The 25,505-nt window shown below is 43.2% G+C and overlaps 1 protein-coding gene across 3 annotated transcripts in view; it reads left to right on the top strand.

The window, feature by feature from the left end:
- trdn (triadin) overlaps positions 1-25,505 on the top strand; it is a 289,756-nt gene that overhangs the window by 58,112 nt on the left and 206,139 nt on the right. For all 3 annotated transcript variants that reach the window (XM_038799724.1, XM_038799725.1, XM_038799723.1), the window contains exons 2-4: positions 2,488-2,694; positions 10,998-11,051; positions 24,527-24,580. In XM_038799724.1, the coding sequence (XP_038655652.1) occupies positions 2,488-2,694; positions 10,998-11,051; positions 24,527-24,580 (315 nt within the window). The remainder of the gene's footprint in view (positions 1-2,487; positions 2,695-10,997; positions 11,052-24,526; positions 24,581-25,505) is intronic.

Here is a 25,505-nt window from a genome sequence, read left to right as displayed (position 1 = left end):
AACTCCCCTCTTCTTCTTCAAAATAATGCCATGGGGTCCTTTAGGTCCACATGGGAGAGCAGCTGGGACCTTAGTTTAACATCCCTTCTGAAAGACAATGCAGTCTCCCTTGGTATTGCATTGGAGTGTCAGCTTAGATTTGTTTTGCTCAGATCTCTGGAATAGATTTAAACCCCCACCCTCAGGGTTGGACTTAAAGCCAGTATACAATGGCTGATTCTCCTACTCATGCCTTGTTTGAGCATAGTGCTCCACTGGGAGCCTGATTTGACTGGTTCAAAACCCATCCACCATACATTGATAACATTATATCCTATACGGATAGGGGAGTGGATGTGCATTCTCCTCACCCCCATTCAAGAAAAGTCGGTGCCGATCTGACCAATTTTAAATACGGCCACTCCAGGCAGCCATAACATGCCCCAGGTGGATTTAAAGAGGTAAGGGCCAGACTTCCACCAATCATTGAGGAGACCTGCACTTAAGTCTGTCAGCGGAGGAGACCCACCCTTAAGACCTGTCAGCCAATCTGATTGACCAACAGTTCTGGCAGTCCTAGCAGGGCTAGAACTCTGAATTGAATGGCCATTGTTGGGACTGCATGTATCTCCATGATGACGAATGACGGCAACCAAAGTGAGGATTTTTCGGGTGGGAAGGAATTGGTCACCCTAGAGACGGTGGTGAGTGGATGGTTGAACACTGGTGGCCAAGTGGGATACACAAAGTGGGGGTGGGGTAACATCTTGGAGAGGGTTCCCCCAATGCACAGAGGGCACCCCTCCCAAATGATGTGCCCCCCTCCCTTCCCACCTTTTAACAAGAAATATTAACAAATGGAGTTCTTACTCTCACCAGCCTGCCATTTCCCAGCATTCTATGGCTGTGGAGGTGGACTGAGGGCCTTGAATGGGCAATAATTGGCCATTTAAGGGTCTTATTAGGCTTAAGGGTGAGAGTCTAGTGAGCCTTTTACACACCTTCCATATTATGGGGACCAGGTCTGGGTTGTGCAGGGAAGCGGTGGGCTGGTCACCACAATTATTTGATGTGCCACCTCGCTGAAAACATACCCTCGAGAGCCATTAAATTCAGTATTAATTGGGAAATGTTGGAGCAAAGTAAAGCTCAGAGTCTGTTCTCGATCGCGTGGAGTTGTAAAAGTTACGTTTATTCGGAATTGCTGTTAGGCAAGTTCTGCTGCTCGCAAAAGCCAGCTTTGATCATAGTCAGAATTACACGCATATATATTTAAGGTTCTTTCAGGTTTACAAGTGGGCATTGACGTCATCAATTCAGTCGGAACAATACAAGGTGATCAGTTGGTCCCTTTAATGGGAATACGACCAGCTAATACAATGTTTCTTTACAATCTCCTGGATTCTGTTCAACATGTTTAACTTCTGGATGGAGTATTAATGTGTTTTTATCCCCTGCACTGGGCTGGACAATGAAACCCTTACAGACAGGCTGGAGCCATGACGTGGTTCCTCTTTCTTATACTAATGCGCTGTGAGATGATTGAATTATCTCCAGTGCAGGTAATATTTCTTTAAGGTCCAACATATTAACCCCTTGCCTGCTGTTTTTTTTCCCTTGACCTGTGCTATTATAATGCTTGAGACCTCTTTATTATTGCTTATATCAATTCAGACACATGTCCGGCAATTTCTTCCGCTCACAGGAAAATATAATCGTAAGTTTTGAAAAACTCACTTTAATGCCTATCGTGGCAGTGTCCCTTTAAAAAATGTTTTTGTCTTATCACATGGCTTCAGTGATGTCATCGTGTAGGTGGAGCTTGGCTGTGGCTGGGTTTTTACTTTCATTTTTGAGTTGAGAACTGGCTGTGGCACTAAGTTCTTTGCTTTCGTTTTCACATTTGACTGCTGTACTCAGACAGAGAAGTACCTTGGCCTGTCTCTCTATCTTCATTTTAAAAGCTGTTTCCAGACTGCTTGATAACTTGAAAAGAAATAATTGCTTTCTGGAAGGAATTCAAACCTGCTGTTTTGGAAAGAAAACAAGAGTATCCATACCAAGTCTTCAGTGCTGTGTGCTGTGTTGTGGCACACCTTTGAAAAGTGGTTTCTGGTCTATGGGATCTTGCTATTAAATTGGAACAGTAAAGGGGGGAGTTCATTAAGGGTTATACATAGATTACTGCAGCTGTGTGGGGTATTTATGTTTGTAGTTGATAGAAATGCTAACTGTGTGTGTTTATAAAAATATTAACTAAATTTGTAGAATAAAGCTTGTTTTTTGATTAAAAGCACCTGAGACCTCAGTTAAATAACACCTGTAGGGCAATCTCTCGTGTTCATCATAACCAAAATCAATAAACAGTTGCAAGTCAGGTAGACTCCATGAAATAGTTTGGAGTTTTCTAAACCCTGCAATGATATAACATTGCAATTTGTATATATCTTGTAATTTTCTTTTTGAAGATACTGAATTCTAACCTTGTTCTTGATAATAATTATCCAGGTTACCCAGCAACCACCACCACATTTGATAATAAGAATGGAGTTGGCCCAACACCTCTGGCAAAGGTACCGAAAAAATCTGTCTCTGATGATCTTGCTACAACTTTCAGCTCTCCAGCAGCATGGTTCCTTGTCGTGGCTTTGATTGTAACCTGGTCAGCAGTGGCCATTGTGATGTTCGACTTGGTGGACTACAAGAACCTTGTTGGTATGTAATGCAATCCACAAGAATAATAACTTTTTTTTACAGATAAACTGCCAGAATAGAATAGTTCGAATGTAATTTAATTGTTGCATATTATTATACAAGATGACTTCAATGTCTTAAGCATTGTTCAAGGTGGTGAATAACTATTTTCGTTCAACACTGAGGAGATGATTTTAAATAGATGAGAAATCTAGAATCGACTGTCGCACCAAAGAAAGTAAAGTTCGCCACACAGCACAGTGTTTCTATTCTTGATATTGAGATGAATATTTTCAGTACTGAGGAAGAGATTACAAGATGCTCATTGAAGAGAACAATTTTCCAATTCTATAGTGTTGGTGATAACCCTGACCTGCTGACAGTGCATATTCAGAATTCAAATTAGTACTACAGGCAATTTTTTGAGCATACAAACTAATGTCAAAATTCCCACCAAAACTTGTGACCTGTACTTTTGGCATATGAAGCTTTCTGCAGGATCACAAAGTTGGAAAATCAGCCCTCTGTTTCATTAAAAGTATTTGAAACATTTTATTTATCATAAAAGAGCAAAACTGAAAATAGTGGTGATGAATATTATAACACTGGATCGGAGGTTTCACTAGGTTGCTGATGCAATGGCAGAAATAGCTCGCCCCTCAACCCATGAAGAAAAATCTTTAGATGTGAACGTTTTATTGTAACAATTAAACTGATCTGGATTTTAAAAAGGTGGTTATCTTGTGCATTGTGGTTTATGCATCAACCTGTTAATGCATTTTCAATGATAGATTCCAAAAAAAAATCTTCACTTTTTCAAACTACAGGTATTCACAACACAAAAAGACAGTTTAGATTATTTTGAATTAAAATTAAACACTTTTGCTTCAAAGGTATAATTTTGTAAAATATTATAACAACTGCTATGGTTTGAGAGGAGGCATTCTGTCTGAGACTTACTTACATTTACAGCAGCAACATTAAAAACTTATATTTATATAAACCAATAATATAATAAGAAGTCCCAAGGCTCGGCCAGAATTAGAAAGGTGCCACTACAGAGAGGGGCCAGAATTGGAAATGTGCTACTACAGTGATGAAGGCAGGCAGGGGGTTTGGGCATTCCGAAACGGATGTATTATTACTGGGCAACAAATGTGGAGAAGGTACGGATCTGGGTCCCAATGGGTTAGAATGGAGGAGAGTTTGTGTGGGGGGGTGGGGATTGAAGGCGCTAGCAACAGGGCCGCTCCCAACGGCCCTGAGGAGATATTCAGGGAGTCCGGTAATAATAGCTTCATTGAGAATTTGGAGGCAGTTTCGCCAGTACTTCGGGTTGGGGGCAGGGTTATGGGAAATGCCGATTTGGGGGAAACCATAGGTTTGAGTCAGGGAAGTGGGATGGAAATTTTCTGAGATGGGAGGAGAAAGGAATTAGGAAACTAAAAGATTTGTTTCTTGGGGGTCGGTTTGCAGGATTGAAGGAGCTGGCAGCGAAATATGGGCTGGAGCAGGGGGAGATATTTAGATGCATGAGGTTTGAGATTTTGCCAGAAAGGAGATACAGAGCTTTCCAGCAGAGCCAGCTTTAACATTGCTGGAAGAGGTGCTGACGACAGGGGGACTGGAGAAGGGGGTAGTATCAGGGCTTTACGGGGGTATTTTGGAAGAGGAGAAGGCACCGCTGGATGGGCTCAAGGCAAAGTGGGAGGTAGAGTTGGGAGAGGGTATGGAGGAGGGGTTCTGGTGTGAGGTGCTCCGGAGGGTGAATGCCTCCATCTCGTGTGTGAGGTTGGGGCTGATACAGGTGAAGGTGGTATATAGAGCACACCTCACAAGGGCGAGGATGAGCCGATTCTTTGAGGGGGTGGAAGATGTGTGTGAACGTTGCAGGGGGGTCCCCACAAACCACATTCATATGTTTTGGTCCCGTCCAAAACTGGATGATTACTGGAAGGAGGTTTTTAGGGTAATCTCTAAAGTGGTGCACATGAAACTGGACCCGGACCCTCAGGAAACCATATTCGGGGTGTCGGACCAGCCAGGGTTGGAAACGGAGGCAGATGTTGTAGCCTTCGCCTTGTTAACCGCCCAAAGGCAGATCCTGTTAGGGTGAGATCAACCTCTCCACCCTGTGCCCTAGCGTGGCGGGGGTACCTCCTGGAATTCTTGACTCTTGAAAAGGTCAAATTTGAACTGAGGGGAAGGATTGAGGGGTTCTACAATTCATGGGTGTTATTCATTATGCACTGAATTGGATTACACGAACATTGGGGGGGGGGGGGGGGTACTGGGAGGGTTGGGGGAGGGGGACTGTATGTGTTAATGATGACTATGGGTGATTCCTAATTCCTTTTTGGCATTTGTTTAAGATGAGGACCAATGTTTGGGGTTTCGTGGGATTGACATTGCATTCGTTACTGATTATTAGTTATTGTTGGGTGTAAATTTGGGAGAAAATGTGAAAAAGGAGAATAAAAATATTTTTTAAAAGGAAAAAGAAGTCCCAAGGCTCTTCACAGGGGCATTATAAAACAGAATATGACACCTATCCACATAAGGAGATATTAGGGCTGTTGATCAAAGGTTTGGCCATAGAGATAGGTTTTAAGGAGTGTCTTAAAGGAGGAAAGCTAAGTAGGAACTAAGCAAGATATTGTGCAGTTTAGTAGGAATGCGTGACCTCTGGCACTCACTGGCAATGCAACCCGAGTCTTATTCCCAGAAATGCACTGTCAGCTATCCTGTCCGCTATAATTTCAGTACAAGGGAATAGACTAGCCATGCTAGCAGTTCATTTCAGGTATTATTAGAGTGATAGGCATTGCTAGATCCAGCTTATGTTTCACATCTAACTTGTGGACCAGTGCTAAACAGCGCTATGGCGAGGTCTCCCAGGCATAGGCGATCATTCCAGGGCCTTGATAGGCGACATATTTAAGTGAGCTTAACTGCTGATTTAAATATGTAAATCTGGATCACGCCCGTGAGAGTGAGATCCAAATCATGACATCTCACGATATCCCGTGAAGCGTTCCAAGCATCGCAAATCCCACGAGAGTCCTCTCCCGAGATTTAATGGCCTCGTTGTATCACCGAGTCAGGCGCGACAAGGCAGTTCGATCGCACACAATGTTTCCACTATCTGGACAGCGAAGGAGAAGATCCATCAGTACAACTCAGAGTGACTATTAAGCTTCTTAATCATGTGAACAGTTAATGAGCCCAAAGTAAAGCATTTAACTTTGATACTCTGGTCATGACATTCACTGATATTGAAAGAAGATTCATAGAAATAACAATTTGTAGAAGCTAGCTTCAGGTGGTGAGCTAAAGGTAATCCACCTCTTCCTGAAGCAAACCACTGGGCCTGAGGGATGGGTCAGGGTAGGCGAGGAGGTGATCACTCTGATCATTAGATGCCGTAACCTTAGAGATTACTAATGATCAGAAATTACTAATCATAATACATCAAAGAAGAGGGAAGCTAGAGACCTTTAAACTTTAGGATGAGCTAAGTCTCCATTAGAAGCTGTCAACGTTGTAGAAAAAAAATCACAAAAATAAGTTAAACATTCCCAGGTCTCAGAGAATGGCTCAACACAGCATCTAAGTGAACAGGTGAAGCAAAGGGAGGGGAAAAATCAAGGGACCACAAAAGCAAAGAAATCTAACAGACAGAAACACATTTATTACAAACAGAACACTGAAGGGAACACTAGACAGTTCAAAGCAAAACAGAACAATCAAGGCAAATAATAATTAAAAGTGTGATCAGAAATAATTCACATCAAAAGGGAATGCCTGAAATTAAAAAAATGTAAAATTAAAAGTGTTCAGGAAGAGAAATATGACAAATATGGAAAACAGCCAAGATATTAGAAAGGAAATGGAAAAGGTGTGTGTTTCTTGTGAATGTTTATAAAAAGATCAGCTGGATGTACAAAAGACTAAAGTAGGATATATGACCTTTAGGAAACAAAGTACAGAACTTATAACGGCATGCAGAAAGGATGTCCTGCAGGCAGGCGAACAACGTTAGACTTAGTAAATTAATTATCTCAGATGAGTGGTATGCCAGATTAACATTATAAATCAAGCTTGCATCTTTTGGGGTTTGAGCTGGATACAAGTACAATCAGGGACAGCATTACCATGAAAGAGAGGAAAATGCTGAAGTGAGCCTCAAAAATGGGGCTACTGGAGGGAATCAGCGTGACAATAGAAGCAGGAAAGCTAAAAATTCTGGGAAGCTGTCCAGGAGGTCACACTAGCAAACAGATACCAGGCACTCTTCAACATTACAGAGGATAATTGCATTCCAGAGAAAGAATAGTTAGAGAATCAGGGGGTGAAAGGTGAACCAAGACAGCTTGCAGGTCATGAAGGGTTTGTCGTCATTGAGATTCTTTACTCACTGAAGTGGATGACTGACTGGATCTGTTATCAAGGCAATATCTGTAAGGTGGTGAACATTCTACTTTGTACAAATTGGAGAAAGGTTAGAAGGATACAGAAAGGCACAGGTGGGGCATCAGTTTGTAGGAGTAAATTGTATTTATATAAATAACTGGGAATGCCAATGAAATTGGAAGTAGCAGGTTAGAAATAACAGAATGAGTTAGGCAAGATATGTAAGTGGCCAAAATAACTTACATGAGCGTAAAATCCTTCATGCATAAAGAAAACATACATCCTATGCCTTCTCCAGAAGTGTTAGGGTTAAATAACTGAGCATTTACCTAAAATAAATGTTGGGGTCTTAGTAGATTCAATGTAAAGTACATCCAACTAATTCAGAGGAACAACCAATTCCATCAAACTACCTAATTTTACCTAAGTTGCGAATATTACTTTACATTTTGACTTTCTGAATCCAGGTCGTTTATGGAAGTTACAAATATAAATAATGCCAGCATCAAACTCTGAGCACTCAGTTCCCTTCTTCTGCCCATGTCTGAACTCGCAGAAAGTTCCATTCCCCTGTGCTCACCGACTTACATTATCTCCTGGTCAAGCGACATCTTGATTTGAAAATTCTCATCCTTGCTTTCATATGCCTCCAAGATCTGGCCCCTTCCTATCTCTGTAATCTCATCCAGCCACACAACTCTCAGATACCTGCACTCCTCCACTTCTGATTCTTGTGCATGCTCAGTCTCATAATTGCTCCATCGTTGGTGGTTATGCTTTCAGTTGCCTGGGCTCCAAGCACTGGAATACGCTCTCTACAACTCTCTGCCTCCCTACCTTGCTTTCCTTCTTTAAGATAATTCCTGAAACCTACCTCTTTGATCAAGCTTTTGGCCATCTGACCTAGAACTTGGTTCGGTGTCATACTTTGTTTAATTATGTTCCTGTGAAGTGCCTTGGCACTTTTTATTACATTAAGGGTGCTATATAAATAGAAGTTGTTGTTGCTTCTCCCATTCATTCTGACAACTCTTCTCATGTGTATTATTTGTCTCTGAATAACAAAAACAGTAGATACAGTTAAGTACCAGGGTAGTGCAGGAAAGAGCTTCAAGGATCTAGCAGAATACCAGAGATCTAAGTTCGAAAGGAATACTGAAGAATCTTTGCAGAGGCATCTGAGAGCTTATCTGACCCCTGTTAATAATTTTTAAAAAGTTAACCCAGAATCATGGTTTCCCTGAACACAGGTTCAAATAAATAAAAGGTCATTCAGGACACAGACAGCATATGGTATAACGGTCCGGATGGAGAAGAGGTGCCAAAACCACAAGAATAATTTCAAAGATAATTGATGCTACAGTAGGGAATCTTAGGATCTCTCTGTGTGATTGAAATACGATTTGTAAATTACTGTCTTTATCCATAATTAACTAACTTGCAAATTGCTGCAGCTATTTATTTTTTGCTGCTCTGGACACGGTGCTCAGTGGCATACAATGAAATTCCTTCCAAACATGTCTGAATAATAAAGTTTAATTGCCCATTTTCCTGTTGGTAAGAACCTTGGAAATTAAATGAGCATCAACACATTTCTCCATTTAATTAGTCTTTTTTGTCATGTAATAACTGTGAGACATCATAGTTTTTTGTGAAATTTCCATGACATAGGAAACATTTCCAACAATTGGCTGAAATAGCCAGCAGATACGAATAATTTGGCTCCTTGGTACCTGCATGGCATATTTTTATAGTAAAACTCAACCTATCTCTTTCTTCCAAATAAGGAAGTAACTTTAGTAGAGGTGTTTGTGGCCTGAAACTACATTAATATAGCACACCCAGCAGGTGGAAACCTTAGGACTTGCTGGATCATATTCAAGTTAATTTTAAATCTGTTAAATTTTGTAAATATAGTTTAGCATGTTGAGTAATATGAGCTATTTAAATATGGGTGACAAAATTGACGATCATTCTGCAGTGTAAAATCTGACATACGTGGCAGATGGGTTAATTAGGAAATTCCAGTTTACCTTCAATCTGATGTAATTCAAATTTCTGTTCATTGTACTTCACAAGAAAATCTTCAACCAGTAAGTGGGATTTATAATTCAATAATTTAAATCAATGAACTCCCTTCTGATTTTTAGGTTCCAGCATACTAGATGATGACCCCTGCTCCCACATCCCATACATATTAATAAAATGTGACTCCTTCTCTGCTATTTAACAACAATTATTTAAGATGCATTCATTATGCATTTTTGAATGTCATGGCCTTGCTTTAAGTAGGGTACGTACGCCAGAGAGATTTTTTACAAATTAAAATTATTCTCCCACTCCAGAAATGGTCCACTTTGGATTCTGATTCTGTGATTTTATTGGATAAAAATTCTTAGTGCTTTCAGAAAAAAAGTCAGTCTTTCCCCATGTTGTAACCCATGGTATCTGAGGCCAAATTCAGGATTGCATACCTCTGCCTATAGGGAATTGGGTTGGGATGGTGATCAGGTTGGCAATTGTAAGGCTTTCCTAATTAACACTATGCATGCTACACTTCAATTAACGTTGCCATTAAATTATTTCTGAGCTCTTATAATTTGAGTTGAGATGGAAGTTAGTAGTATAATTAAAACAACAATTTATACAGCTATCAAGAAATGCTGCTTTACAGGGCTTGTTACTAATCATACAACTGGCTTTAATAGATTCCACCTGATAGGAGTTTGAGAGAAGTTGTTATACTCATTGATGTTTTTCTATTTACATCTTAGCTGGGTCATCAATTTATTTATAAAACACAATGGGTTTAATTTCATAACTTAATGTGCTTAAATTAGTTTTAAAGACACCAGAAACAACTATTAGTTAATTAGGTCACACATTGGTGATTTTAACTGCTTCTCTGAGGTGCTATGCAAGATTGAAAATAAGAATGACTGAAACTATAACATATTGATATTTAAGCAATCTTGTTTTTGTATCCAGAACAAATTGGGGTTACACTCATGACACCAAATAGGTTGTTGTTTCACTCCTCCGAGATTTTTTACATACTGGATACTTCACCTCGACATTTGTTTGCCTATTGTTATCAATATGACATGTCAACCTTTCCCTCTTGCTGTAAAGTCTTGCATTGACACCTTTCCACCGGTTTAAAAGTCAGAAAGGTATTTTAGGAACAGGGTTACGCTTATGCAGGGGTGGGGATATCTGCTTTGCTACTGCCTACACATTATGCAAAAGAAGGGTGTCTGTCATTTTGCCTGCGAGGCCATTTTGAGTCATCGACAGCCAGTATTGCAAATTCCAACCATACAATTCTCTGATTTGCACATTTAGTAGCTGAGGCTCCACTTCAGGAATAGGTCGGAAGGTACCTTGTGCACATTTCCAAGCAGCCAACACAAAATCTTGCCTGGCTTGTTCAAAACAGGCCAGATGACAACCATGCCCCTCTATATAATCCGACATACAAATTAGCTTTGACAAAGAGTCATCGGACTCGAAACTTTAGCTCTTTTCTCTCCCTACAGATGCTGCCAGACATGCTGAGATTTTCCAGCATTGTTCCTTTCGATACAAATTAACTCTGCGTGCAATTTCCTTTTTCAAGACAAAAAATTTGAAATTGAGAACGTATTACTGCACGGGTTGTGTTTTTTAACGACTGTAAAAGAACGTTCCTCTAGTTGGTCATAACTGACGATCTGTTCAAATCCCAAACACTTTGCAATGCAGTAATTTCCTAATGTGTACTGTCATCTTTTACTGAAATGATGAATGTTATTTTTCTGAATTTCAATGATGGTGAGTCATTCCTGGGTCCTCATTACTTTTAATGCTTTTCCCTCCTTTCTCAATCGATCATGCTACACTTCATCTCGTTGTCGTCCTGGTTTCTAAAGCTGACATAGACCCCGCCTATTCTCTGTACTGTGATGAGCCCTGCTTGCCACCTGGTAAAGACATACTGCATGCAGCGGTGGTGTTGAAACAGCTTTGACTGCTTTAATGTCTGGAATGTTTGAAAATACATCTAGTTCCAACTATAATTTAGTAAATTGAATCGAATCCAACATTGCTGGTTTGTCCAAAAATAATCAAACCGATCTTCCTCTCCAATTATGGAAATGATCTATAAATAATTAACTTAGTAGTCTGCCAACAATATACTGAATGATTTCCAATATGTTTCCAGAATGCTCATAGTCAAATGGTTAATCTATACGACTTGACAAAGCAACAGCATGTTCTGATTTAAAAAAAATTAGAACATAAATCCAATAAATGCCTTTAGACAATGGTGGTAATTCCTTAACATTTTAATTTTTTGGAAAACCATGGAAAGAATTTAGTTTTTTTCACAGAAGATTAAATAAGCTTTATTCCTTTTGTTAATATTGAGAGGAACAAGAGGAGAATTCAAAATATTATCAAACCTTTAATCAATTATTTCACCCCAGCTACCATCCGTGATGTTAGATATCTTCGCACAAATTAGGTTCTAGTGTTAAAAAATATATTGCTGAAGGATCACTTCCTGAACATGATATTGAAGGCCGTTTTTGAGATTTAACGTTGAACATTTTCTTGTATGTTTTTAAGAACACTGGAGAGTAGATGCTATTAACACGCAAACCAGTTAAATAAAACCTAATAATAGAATAAATACCAGTGACAATTCAGGTCCATTAAATATCAGATTGTCAATATGATGTCAAAGGCAGATGTCATGTTATTTATGTGTAAAAGTGAAAGGAATAAATTACTGTTCAAAACATAATCAGTTCCTAAGATTTTATCTGTGGATACAAATAAATAAAAACCTGAATTGCTGAATATGTGGGCAGCATGGTAGCACAATGGGAGCCTGGGTTCGATTACCGGCTTGGGTCACTGTCTGTACGTTCTCCCGTGTCTGAATGGGTTTCCTCCACAAATCCCAAAAGACGGGCTTGTTAGGTGAATTGGACATTCTGAATTCTCCTTCAGTGTATCCAAACAGGCGCCGGAGTGCGGGGATTTTCACAGTAACTTCATTGCGGTGTTAATGTAAGCCTATTTGTGACACTACTAAAGATTATTATTATTACAGGTTTCATATCAATGGCATTTCCATACTTTGTAGAACATTTCAAATATGAACTAAGGAGCCTTTCAAATTACCGTTGCTACATTTTCAAACATTTCAGACTGCCGGTGACTATGGTGCACTGAAGAACAATTATTTTTGGCTGGTGTTACTGTGTGCAAAGTCAAAGGTAACGTAACATCATAAAAAGTGAAATAAAATTGGCAAGACAAAGACTGATGAAGTTACTGAGCTATTACCTAACTATAGTATTTCTATAATTATAAAAAGCAGTGTACCCAGCGCAAAAAAACTTGTTAATGGTTTTGCTTTCTGTTAATGCAGAGGAACATAGGTCATTGATCCCTCAAGTCTGTTCCACTACTCAGTGAAACCATAACTGATCTGTTGAATAACTCAAACCTTTGGTAAACAGAAATCTATCAATCTGAGATGTACAATTAACATTTTTTCTGATTGGCAAGATATAGCTAAGGTGTGCCACAAGGATCATTTCAGGGACCTCAACATTTTATAATTTATATAAATGACTTGAATGAAGAGACCAAAGATATTCTTGCAAAATTTGCAGATGACATGAAAATAGATAGGCACGTATGCTGTGAAGAGAACATGAGGAGGCTACAAAGGGATATAGATAGCTTAAGCACTGGACAAAGATCTTGCTAATGGCGTATTATGTGGGAAAATGGGAAAGTAACTATTTTGGCAGGAAGAATAAAAAATAAGCTTATTATCTAAATGGTGAGGGCGGTATGGTGGAACAGTGGTTAGCACTGCTGCCTCGAGGCGCCTAGGACCCGGGTTCAATCCCAGTCTCAGGTCACTGTCCATGTGGAGTTTGCACATTCTCCCTACGTCTGCATGGGTTTTACCCCCACAAAAACTATGTGCAGGGTAGGTGAATTGGGAACGCTAAATTGCCCCTTAATTGGACAAAAAGAATTGGGTACTCTAAATTTTAAACAAAAAAAGGATCTAAATTGTGAGAGTTTTTCAGAGATTCAAAAAGGAAGTGTGTGTCCTAGTACATGAAAAACAAACTGTGAGCATGTTGGTACAGCAAGTAATTAGGGAAGCTAATAGAATGTTATAATTTGTGAAGGGAATTGAATATAAAAGTAGGGAGCTTATGCTTCAGTCATACTTGACAACAGTGAGACCATATTTGAAGTACTGTGTACAGTATTGGTCTCCTTCTTTTAGGAAGGATGCAAATGTGTTAGAAGCAGAATGGGTGGGTTGTCTTATGTGAAAAGGTTGGAAAGCGAGGCTTGTGTCCACTGGCGTTGAGAAGTGTAAACAACAGCTTGATTGAAACCTTTAAGACTCTGAGGGTCTTGACAGGGTGGATGTTGGGAGGATGTTTCCTCATGTGGGAGAGTTTAGAACTCGGGGTCACTGTTTGAAAATAGGAGGACGCACAATTAAGACAGAGGTGAGGAGAATTCTTTTTCTCTCAGAGGCTTGAGAGTCTTTGGAACTCCTGTTCTCAGAAGACAATGGAAGCAGGGACTTTGAATAATTTTAAGTCAGAGGTAGATGAATTCTTGATAAATAAGGGGGTGAAAAGTTATCCTTGCTAGGGGGAAGTTACAATCAGATCAGCGATGACCTGATTGAATGGTGAAATAGACTTGAGGGGCTGAGTGACCTACTCCTCCTAATTCATATGTTTATATCAACTGCCGCTTGTGGAAGAGTTCAAATTTCTACTACCCTTTGCATGGAGAGTGTGTTTCCTAACTTGCTTCTGAAATACCTAATTTTAATTTTGAAGGTAAGACATCTCTAGATTACCCAACCAGTTGAAATAGTTTATTTCCAACAACCATACTATTTCCTCCTAATATCTTGAAAACTTTAATCAAATTCAAGGGAAAGCAATTCTAATTTATGTAATCTTTCCTTGTAATTTAGCCCTTGACATCTAGGCATTATTCCGGTAAATCTATGCTGCATTCCCTCCAAAAAGCCAATATACCCTCCTAAGTTGTGATGCCCAGAACTCAGCACTACTCCAGGTCTGATTTAATCAGGGTATTATATAGCTGAAACAAGACTTTGTAGTGAGATGCTGGAGATATAAAAGCCAGAATTCCATTTGCCTTTTTGAATTTAGTTTTGTACTTGCCCCTGAGGAATGTACAATTCTGCCCTATGTTTGACAAGTCTGTTAGAGTTTTTGAATGGCCAACTAGCATAGTAGATAAGGAGGGAGTGGTGGATGCAGTATATTTACATTTTCAGAAGGCATTTGAAAAGTTGCCACAGAAGAGGTTGTTACACAAAATTAGTGTTCACAGGATTGGAAGAGAAAAAGACAGTGAGAATAAACTGGGCAATTTAACTTCCCCAACATTGAATGGGACACATGTAGTGTTGGAGGCGTAGATGGAGCAGAATTTGTAAGGAGCATCCAGGCGAGTTTTTTAGAGCAGTATGTAAATAGTCCAACTCGTGAAGGGGCCATACTGAACCTGGTATTGGGGAATGATCCCGGCCAGGTGGTTGACGTTTCAGTCGGCGATTACTTTGGGAATAGTGATCACAATTCCATAAGTTTTAGAATACTCATGGACAAAGACGAGAGTGGTCCTAAAGGAAGAGTGCTAAATTGGGGAAAGGCCAACTATAACAAAATTTGGCAGGAGCTCGGGAATGTGGATTGGGAGCAGCAGTTTAAGGGTAAATCCACATTTGAAATGTGGGAGTCTTTTAAGGAAAGGTTGATTAGAGTGCAGGACAGACATGTTCCTGTGAAAATGAGAGATAGAAATGGCAAGATTAGGGAACCATGGATGACGGGTGGAATTGCGAGACTAGCTAAGATAAAAAGGAAGCATACATAAGATCGAGGCGACTCAAAACTGATGAAGCTTTGGAGGAATATCGGGAAAGTAGGACAAATCTCAAACGCGCAATAAAGAGGGCTAAAAGGGGTCATAAAATATCTTTGGCTAACAGGGTTAAGGAAAATCTCAAAGCCTTTTATTCGTATATAAGGAGCAAGAGGGTAACTAGAGAAAGGATTGGCCCACTCAAAGACAAAAGAGGGAATTTATGCGTGGAGTCAGAGGAAATGAGTGAGCTTCTTAATGAGTACTTTGCATCGGTATTCACCAAGGAGAGGGACATGATGGATGTTGAAGCTAGGGATGGATGTTTAAATACTCTAGGTCATGTCGGCATAAGGAAGGGGGAGGTTTTGGCTATTCTAAAAGGCATTAAGGTGGACAAGTCCCCAGGACCGGATAGGATCTATCCCAGGTTACTGAGGGAAGCGAGGGATGAAATAGCTGGGGCCTTAACAGATATCTTTGCAGCATCCTTGAGCATGGATGAGGTCCCGGAGGACTGGAGAATTGCTAATGTTGTCCCTTTGTGTAAGAAGGGTAGCAGGGATAATCCAGGGAATTATGGACCTGTGAGCTTGACGTCAGTGTTAGGCGAACTGTTGAAGAAGATACTGAGGGATAGGATCTATTCACATTTGGAAGAAAATAGACTTATCAGTGATAGGCAGCATGGTTTTGTGCAGGGAAGGTCATGTCTTACAAACCTAATAGAATTCTTTGAGGAAGTGACAAAGTTAATTGATGAGGGAAGGGCTGTAGATGTCATATACATGGACTTCAGTAAAGCATTTGATAAAGTTTCCCATGGCAGGTTGATGGAAAAAGTGAAGTCGTATGGGGTTCAGGATGTACTAGCTAGATGGATAAAGAACTGGCTGGGCAACAGGAGACAGAGAGTAGTGGTGGAAGGGAGTGTCTCAAAATGGAGAAAGGTGGCTAGTGATGTTCCACAGGGATCCGTGCTCGGACCATTGTTGTTTGTGATATACATAAATGATCTGGACAAAGGTATAAATGGTCTGATGAGCAAGTTTGCAGATGATACTAAGATTGGTGGAGTTGCAGATAGCGAGGCGGACTGTCAGAGAATACAGCAAAATTTAGATAGATTGGAGAGTTGGGCAGAGAAATGGCAGATGGAGTTGAATCCAGGCAAATGCGAGGTGATGCATTTTGGAAGATCTAACTCAAGAGCAGACTATATGGTCAATGGAAGAGTCCTGGGGAAAATTGATGTACAGAGAGATCTGGGAGTTCAGGTCCATTGTACCCTGAAGGTGGCAACGCAGGTCGATAGAGTGGTCAAGAAGGCATACAGCATGCTTGCCTTCATCGGACGGGGTATTGAGTACAAGAGTCGGCAGGTCATGTTACAGTTGTATCGGACTTTGGTTAGGCCACATTTGGAATACTGCGTGCAGTTCTGGTCGCCACATTACCAGAAGGATGTGGATGCTTTAGAGAGGGTGCAGAGGAGGTTCACCAGGATGTTGCCTGGTATGGAGGGTGCTAGCTATGAAGAAAGGTTGAGTAGATTAGGATTGTTTTCATTGGAAAGACAGAAGTTGAGGGGAGACCTGATTGAGATCTACAAAATTGAGAGGTATGGACAGGGTGGATAGCAACAAGCTTTTTCCAAGAGTGGGGGTGTCAATTACAAGGGGTCAGGATTCAAAGGTGAGAGGGGAAAAATTTAAGGGAGATGTGCGTGGAAAGTTTTTTACGCAGAGGGTGGTGGGTGCCTGGAATGCTTTGCCAGCGGAGGTGGTAGAGGCGGGCACGATAGCATCATTTAAGATGCACCTGGACAGATATATGAACGGGCGGGGAACAGAGAGAAGTAGATCCTTGGAAAATAGGAAACAGGTTTAGATAAAGGATCTGGATCGGCGCAGGCTGGGAGGGCCGAAGGGCCTGTTCCTGTGCTGTAATTTTTTTCTTTGTTCTTTAATTTAGGGGTGGCAGGGTGTAACTGATGGAGAGTTGTAAGGATTAGTGCTTGGGCCCAACTATTTATCAATCTCTGTCAATGATTTAGATGATTGCAATATATCCAATTTTTTTGAAAAAGAAAGTTAAATGGGAAAGTAAGCTCTGAGAAGAAGATAAATTTATGCATGGCATGGAATACAAAGGATTCTCTTGGGAATCCAGCAAATGGGCCACCATTTTGAATGGGTAGCCCAATAGTGAGGTCTCACAGCCGATTACCCCCCCCCCCCCCCCCCAGTACCCCCGTTGCTGCACCTCAGCAGCCATGTACCCACAGATTGCCTGGGTGCACCCCCCCTCCCCCCCACACCCCCTGTGGGGGATGACCTGACCCGGCCCCCTTCAGGCCCCTCTGTAATAGGAAGTACTTCCCAAAGAACCCTGTAATAGGGAGATCCCTTCCAGGGACACCTGTAATAGGAGACTCTCCCCAGCCCCCTGTAATAGGGAGACCCCCGCAGGAACCCTTGTCATAGGGAGACCTTCCCACAGGGACCCCTACAACAGGGACATCCCCACATGGACACGTGTAACAGGGAGACCCCCTATTGGAGCCCTTTTAATAGGGAGTCCTCCCACAGGAAACGCTATAATAGGGAGACCCCCCACAGTGTCCGCTGTAATATGGGGATCACCCCAGCGACCACCTGACAAAAGGGACCCCATACAAGGACCCCAGTAATATGTGCCCAGCCCAGAGGCCGCCTGGCTAAAGGAATCCACCCAAGACCCACCTTGCCACACAGACCACATCAAAGAGAGGTAAGTGCATTCCAAGCGCTAGGTGCATTCTAATCACTCAAGCGTGTGATTGCACAGCATTTACCTCTCTTTGATGTGGTCAATGTTTGTAAACATTGGGGTTTCACCACTTAGGCCACTGTACTATGAAGGCAGAAGATGAAGATCAAAGCTGTAGATGGTTTAGGTAGAAGCTGTCAATCACAGACCACTTCTAGAAATCTATGAATGGCTTACAGCTAATCTATCTGTCTTTAAGTTCCATTTGCATTCATTTACAGTTCCTGCTGGCACGTGGTCCTGGACCTCTTCCGGGGGTCGGAGCATCATGTTCGGGTCGGCGCCTGATGTCGATTCCAATTTTACCCCAATGTCCATTCTCCATCCCATCAGGTGGCATGGGAGGGAGAATCCCATCCTATGTTCCATTTAGTTAAGAGATGTTCTGATATGTTCAAAACCTAGGGCGGGATTCTCCCCTACCCGGTGGGGAGGGCAGTTCCGGCGCCAAGGAGTGGCATGAACCACTCCGGCATCGGGCCGCCCAGAAGGTGCGGAATCCTTCAGTGGCTAGGCCGGTGCCGGCAGGGTTGGTGCCACATCAACCGGTGCCGAAGGGCCTCCGCTGGCCGGCACGAGTTGGCGCATGCGCGGGAGCGCCAGCATGTGCTGGCGTCATCCCAGCGCATGCACAGGGGCGTTCATTTCTGCACCAGCCATGAAGGAGGTCCACAGTAGCCGATGCGGAGGGAAAGAGTGCCCCCATGGCACAGGCCTGCCCGCAGATCGGTTGGGCCCGATCGCGGGCCAGGCCACCGTGGGGGCACTCCTCGGGGCCAGATTCCCCCCCCCCCCCCCTCTCGCCCGAGGACCCCGGAGGCCGTCCGCAGAGCCAGGTCCCGCCGGTAAGTACCAGGTCTAATTTACGCTGGCGGGACCGGCCTAAAACGGGTGGCCACTCAGCCCATTGCGGGCCGGAGAATCGCTGGGGGGGGGGGGGGCGCTATCAGTGGCCGCCAACCGACGCGGCAGCAATTCCCGCCCCCGTCAAAGCCACGGCACTGGAGAATTCGGCAGCCAGCTGGGACGGGATTCATGCCGTCCCCCAGCGATTCTCCAACCCGGCGAGGGGTCGGAGAATCCCGCCCCCAGTGTTTCTTCTGCTTGTTTGACTAATTCTGCAAGACCTTGGGCGGGATTCTTCCTTACACGGCGGGGCGGGGGTCCCGACGGGATGGAGTGCGTGAACCATTCCAGCGTCAGCCCGCTGCAAAGGTGCGGCACCGGAGTGGTTTGCGCCGCGCCGGCTGGCGTGGAAGGCCATTGGCGCCATGCCAGCCGGGGCCGAAGGGACTCCGCCAGCCGGCACGAGGCCGCGCATGACTGCTGACGTCATCCCCGCGCCTGCGCGGGGGGTTCACCTACACGTTGGCCATTGTGGAGGCTGACACAGCCGACACGTAGGAAAAGAGTGCCCCCACGTAACAGGCCTGCACATGGATCGGTGGGCCCTGATCGTAGGCCTGGCCACCCTGGGGGCACCCCCCGGGGCCAGATCACCCCGCGCGCCCCGCAGGTCCCGCCGGTAAGGGACCTAGTCTGCTCTACGCCGGCGGGACTGGCAAAGAATCAGCGGGACCTCGGCCCATTGTGGGTCGAAGAATCGCCGGGGGGGCCTCATCGAGCGGCCGCCGACCGGCGCGGCACGATTCCTGACCCCGCCGAATCTCCGGTGCCGGCGATTCTCTGACCCGGCGGGGGGGGGATCGGAGAATCCCGCCCCTTGACTGAAGATAAGATATCAAAGGTTGATATTCTGTATTGTTCAAAACCAGTTTTTAGTGCAGTGAGGGACCGGATGATCTCCTGATTTCATTTCTTCTGATCTTACCCGGCAGCCAATTTGAACACACCAAAGTGCATCACTTTCCCCTATTTATGAAAAATGTCAGTCCCAGTGAAACAGAAGAAAGAATTTGAAGTTGTAAAATAACATGCCTTGCAAAATCATAATTGTCATAGAATCATAGAATTTACAACAAGAGGAGGCCATTTGGCCCATCGAGTCTGCACTGACCCTTGGAAAGAGCACCCTACCTAAGCCTCCTCTCCATCCCCGTAACCCAGTACCCCCACCTAATTCTAGTTATGCAAGTAAACGCAGGGTTGCTCCATGGCACATTCAACTAAAATCTGCTGCCTATATTTCCCTGATAACATATATCAACATGTTAGAATCAAAATACATCATACAGAAATAAATAATCATCCTCTCAGCTTCTCCTTGGAAAAACAATGCACAAGTTGAGCCAAAGCTGAACCTTTGACTTTGAAAGTAATGCATCTTGTCAGTGTTGTGTGTCTTGTTACTGTCACTAACCCCTCAGGTACTGATGTGCTTTAACGACTGGAGTTGCGAGAGATCCACTTTACAATGTGATACATTGAGCTCAGTGAACTGATTGCAAGAAAATGAAAGATTAATAGATATACTAGGATTTATAATGTTGCCAGTACGAGTGATGTAAGGTTCATGCATGAATTACAATATTTCTATTTCAGTTTCTTACATTAGCTAGTTATTCAACAAACAGTTTAGAAAAAGTGGTAATTGAACTATTTATGGCTTTACATTGTAAATTAATATGATGAGATCTAATGGCAACTGTTTTTGTTGGCAATGAATTAAATGAGTTCTATAGAATCATGGAAATCCCACAGTGCAGAAAGAGGCCATTCAGCCCATCAAGTCTGCAATAACCCCCTGAAAGAGCACCCTATCTAGGACCATTTTCTCCCGCCCCAACTCCTTAACCCCATCTAACTTGCACATCTTTGGACTGTGGGAGGAAACAGGAGCATCCGGAAGAAACCTATGCATATATAGGGAGAGCGTACAACCTGCACACACTCATCCATGGCTGGAATTGAACTCGGGTGATGCAGCAATGCTAACCACTGTGCCACCATGCCGCCTATATGACTGATATAATAGCATAAATTCGATAAAGAGGAAGAAGTTTTCAACATGTACTCTGAAGTACCTGGCACTGTAATATTGCAGTTTGGACACCATTATGTTTTCATTCGATCATGTTGGTCAATAACAATGCGAAAGATAACAAATTGGGATGAATTTTATGGGGCAGAGTGTATTGTTCGACTACTGTTAGCAAAGTCAGTCAAGTACCGACAGGCTTTAAAGCAATAGAACATAGAACATACAGTGCAGAAGGAGGACATTCGGCCCATCGAGTCTGCACCGACGCACTTAAACCCTCACTTCCGCCCTATCCCCGTAACCCAATAACCCCTCCTAACCTTTTTAGTCACTAAGGGCAATTTATCATGGCCAATCCGCCTAACCTGCATGCCTTTGGACTTTGGGAGGAAACGGGATCCCCCGCAAAGGACTTGGCTCCTCCGTTCCCACTTTGTCAGTAGAGTTGGTGAACAATGGCCTGCACACACTCGCCACCTTCCACTGCCAACCATATTATGGTGGCAGAAGTGGAATGAGGCCTTTAACTGCCTCTTAATTGGATGGGCTATTGGGCAACATACCCACTGACTATACTACAGGGAACAGTTCAGGGATGGGCAGAAAGGCACTGGGCTCACATATTTCCCCACTAAAATGCCCAGCAGGAGTGGGTCATAAAATTCACTTCCATGTTTCTGTCAAGATTGGAAAATTAAATGTGATTGTAACATTTCTTATTTTACATAAAAAACACCTATTTAGCTCTCTGAATTTTGATTTCCTAACAAAAGTGCAGGAATACAGTTGCATCATGTCATATTATGCAATTTCACTTGTCGGGCAAAAACAAATTAGCCAATCAGTGTGCACTTAGACTTCTTGAGCAGCTAATATAAATGCTGAAAAGTAAATCATTCCAAATGTGGAGTTGACAATCTTTGTATGGAATGCACTAATAAGAATTAATAATTCCAAAATTTATCCTGCAGACAATATATTTCCAAACACCTGCCAAAAGATGCAGGTGGAATGTTTATAGTTCCCTCGAGTTGAATAATTATTTCATCTTAAGCTGAAAATGGATTCAATACATAAAGTATTTGTTAGTTTTAAAATAAAAATGTAGAATGTATAGGCATAGCTTTACAGAAACGATGCATATATTATTTGCATTTACCTGCTCATGTTTGCACTTTGAACAGTGCTGCCTGAAGGTTTTCACTTATTTTAAATTTAACTCTGGCCAGCTTGGTTTCCTGGGCTTCTGGAAGCCAGGCTGATAAAAGGAGATGTGGACTGCTGAATCCAGGAGGTAAGTGTCTTTTCACTTACCAGCTTGATCAAGTTCACCTACTTTGCCAACCTCTCCTTGATCAGAAAATGCACCCCCTCCCCACAATCCTTCTGATCTGCCTCAACACTCAGAATCTCCCCCACCAGCCCTTCTGATCTCCTCTCTGACCTCCAAACTCGGAGAATCGCCGGGGCCGGTGTGAATCCCACCCCGCCGTCTCCAGAAGTCTCAGGCACCAGAGATTCCGGCAGGGATGGGAATCGCGCCGCGACTGTCGGCAGGCACCCCCCCCGCGATTCTCCGGCCGCGGTGAGCCAAAGTCCCGCCGCTGTCATGCCGGTCCCGCCGGCGGGAATCAAACCACCTACCTTCCCGGCGGGACCAGGCGCCGTGAGCGGGCTCCGGGGTCCTGGGGGGGGGGTTAGGCGATCTGGCCCGGGGAGGGGGGGGGGGCGCCCCACAGTGGTTTGGCCATGATCGCCCCACCGATTGGCCGGCGGGCCTGTGCTGTGGGGACACTCCTTTCCTTCCACGTTCGCCATATTCTTCACGATGGCGGATGCGGAAATGACCCCCTCCCCTGCGCATGTGCGGGGATGATGTCAGCAGCCGCTGATGCTCCGGCGCATGCGCGGACTTCCGCCGGCCGGCGAAGTCCCTTCGACCCCGGCTGGCGTGGCGCCAAAGGCCTTTCCCGCCAGCCGGCGGGGCGGCAACCACTCTGGCGCGGGCCTAGCCCCTCAAGGTTAGGGCTTGGCCCCTAATGGTGCGGAGAAATCCGTACCTTTGGGACGGCCTGACGTCGGAGTGGTTCATGCCACTCCATCCTGCCGGTACCCCCCACCCCGCCGGGTAGGGGGCAATCCCGGCCCAGGTCCTACCAATAAATTCAGCAGGAACTAAACCAAATCAGAAGATTGCACCCCTCCCCACCTCAACCCGCACATGTCTAAGTTAAGGCTGGGGCATTGTCTCAAATATCATTTAGCTCATTTACATTCTTAGGTAGGTGCAAATTAACAGCCTAATATGAAACTTTTCTTTCACTGTTAAGATATTTCTTTCATCCAATGGCCTTTCACTTTTGATTTCCCTGTGTCGCAGTTAAGGAGAATCCCTATGATGCAGTGGGAATCCCTCTAAAAAGATCTCATGTCAGGGTTTACCTGGCAATTGCCGTGAAGCGCTAGCTTCATCTGGACAATTGCGCTTTGCTGGGTACCATCAGACTGAAGTGATTTAAATCACTTAACTTCAGAAGGTTCTGCCCCCCCCTCCCCCCCTCCCCCCCCCCCTCCCCGTAGGGCACCCACTAAACCACCTCCACACCGTCTGCTGGCACGATCCTGCACCCCCACCCCCTGACCTGACCTGAACACCCTCTCCACCCGACGGAGATTGCTACTCTGCGGAAGTTATGAATCAATAGTACTTTTAAGAAACACTGAAGAAATACATAGAGAGAATACGTGATTTATACTCCAATCTTTGGAGGAGTAGAGTATTTTTAATAATTCATAGATCATAGTCTGTAACTGCTGCCTCATAGCGCCAGGGATCCTGATTTGATTCCTACCTCGGGTGATTGTGTGGAGTTTGCACATTCTCCCCGTGTCTGCGTGGGTTTCTTCTGGGTGACCCGGTTTCCTGCCACAGTCCAAAGACGTGGATTGGCCATGCTAAATTGCCCCTTAGTGTCCAACGATTAGGTGGAATTGTGGCGATAGGCAGGGGAGTGGGCCTAGGTAGGGGGCTCTTTTGGAAGGTCAGTGCAGATTTGATTGGTCAAATGGCCTCCTGCACTATAGGGATTCTATGATTCATAGTACTAAAGGAAGCAAAAAGCCCTGGAGGCAAGGACTCATTTAATGTTGTTCATTAAAATCTTGGCATCGCCTTCAAGGAACTCTTCAATGATCATACAACAAATTAATATGTAATTCTAAATAATTTTATCAATTTTCTCTGTTTAATGTAAAAACCATGAACAATATATATTTAACTGATGTTTTATTTTGACTGTTTTTCCAAGAAAGATACAAACAACTGAATATGTGCAAAATTACATTAAATTATTTGATTTGATACATTAGGTAGAATTTTCCTTGCTTTCTAAACTAGAGAACAGGATATCTACAGCATTAATAGATCTATTAATTCTTTTAACAAGAGAAATTGCACCTTAGTTATTAACATGTCCTACAATTGACCTAATGCATAATACAATGAAGCCTTCATGATTGATTTACTGAGTGGAACTGAATTTTAAATGCTCACTGTTATCATTTCTGGACTCATGTTTTGTCAAAAGTGTTAATTTGTGTGTCTATGTATTTGCAACATTTTGCTAGCAGTCACTGACACATCAAGTACTGCACTGACCGGCCTAAAGAATTTATCTGACTTTTCCTATGGTGCATGTCTGCGTTAACTCTTCACTCTCCCTTTCTTTCTAATGCATTTTGTCCTAACAGGAAAGCACCAAGTTGATGACAGCAAAGTACTAAAGGAAGCAAAAAGCCCTGGAGGCAAGGACTCATTTAATGTTGTTCATTAAAATCTTGGCATTGCCTTCAAGGAACTCTTAACACTTAGACTTATCACCCAAATCAAAGTGACAAATTGTAATAGATTTACAAAGAATTGTGGCATACCATTAGCTAAAAAGTGTAATCAATAAATATTTGTATTCCTTGAAGGGAAGTATATTTGCAGTGGACTGAAAATGGATTATATAAATTTATGCTGTTCATAGTTTAACCTTGAAGGAATAAATTCTTGCGATGACAGAAGTATGCCCACTTACTGATCGAAAAGATTTAGGAATCTTTCCTTTATTCCTAACGTCCATTGAAACTAACAGTGTGCTTTTGAATTTTTGAATGGTGATTGCATGTTTTCCAATTGAGTGGGATGCATGGATATGTTTTGCTGCTTTTGCCTTTGGAGTGCCTTTGCTTGATGGTGAAAGTGTGCAGGGGCTTCACACAGTCTACAGTGGAAATACGCCTGAGGACAATAACAGCCTCAATCCTACAACGGTTTCTTATGTGCGTTTTCAATTGTGAACACCATGGATTAAAAACACGTAGGGATGGATTTCCATTTTAACTACTTGGTAAAGCAAACCATCCACTGGTTAAAAAACTTGCCTGATTGCCATTGCATTGACAGCAATGAAATTAGCATGTAAATGGTTCCAAACTAGGTGGTGGTCTGCTTCAGAGGTTAATGACCATGTGCTGAATGTGCAAATCAACATTAATGGCTGGATTTTCATCCTCAAAGCGGGCAGTGAGAGTCGGCAAAATTCCCTCTCGTCTTGGCTGCTTCAGGTGCAAGTGCCAGAAAGGATGGGGTTTTCATTGGGGGAAATGGGACGTCGCGGGCTGCTGGTCCAGCAAAAAGATTGGAGGCAGCTCCGGTTTGGTGCTGAATGGGCTGTTTGAAAAG

Source organism: Scyliorhinus canicula, chromosome 6 (genome assembly GCF_902713615.1).
Source record: "Scyliorhinus canicula chromosome 6, sScyCan1.1, whole genome shotgun sequence".
Lineage (NCBI taxonomy): Eukaryota > Metazoa > Chordata > Chondrichthyes > Carcharhiniformes > Scyliorhinidae > Scyliorhinus > Scyliorhinus canicula.
This window is presented reverse-complemented; position numbering and strand designations above follow the sequence as displayed.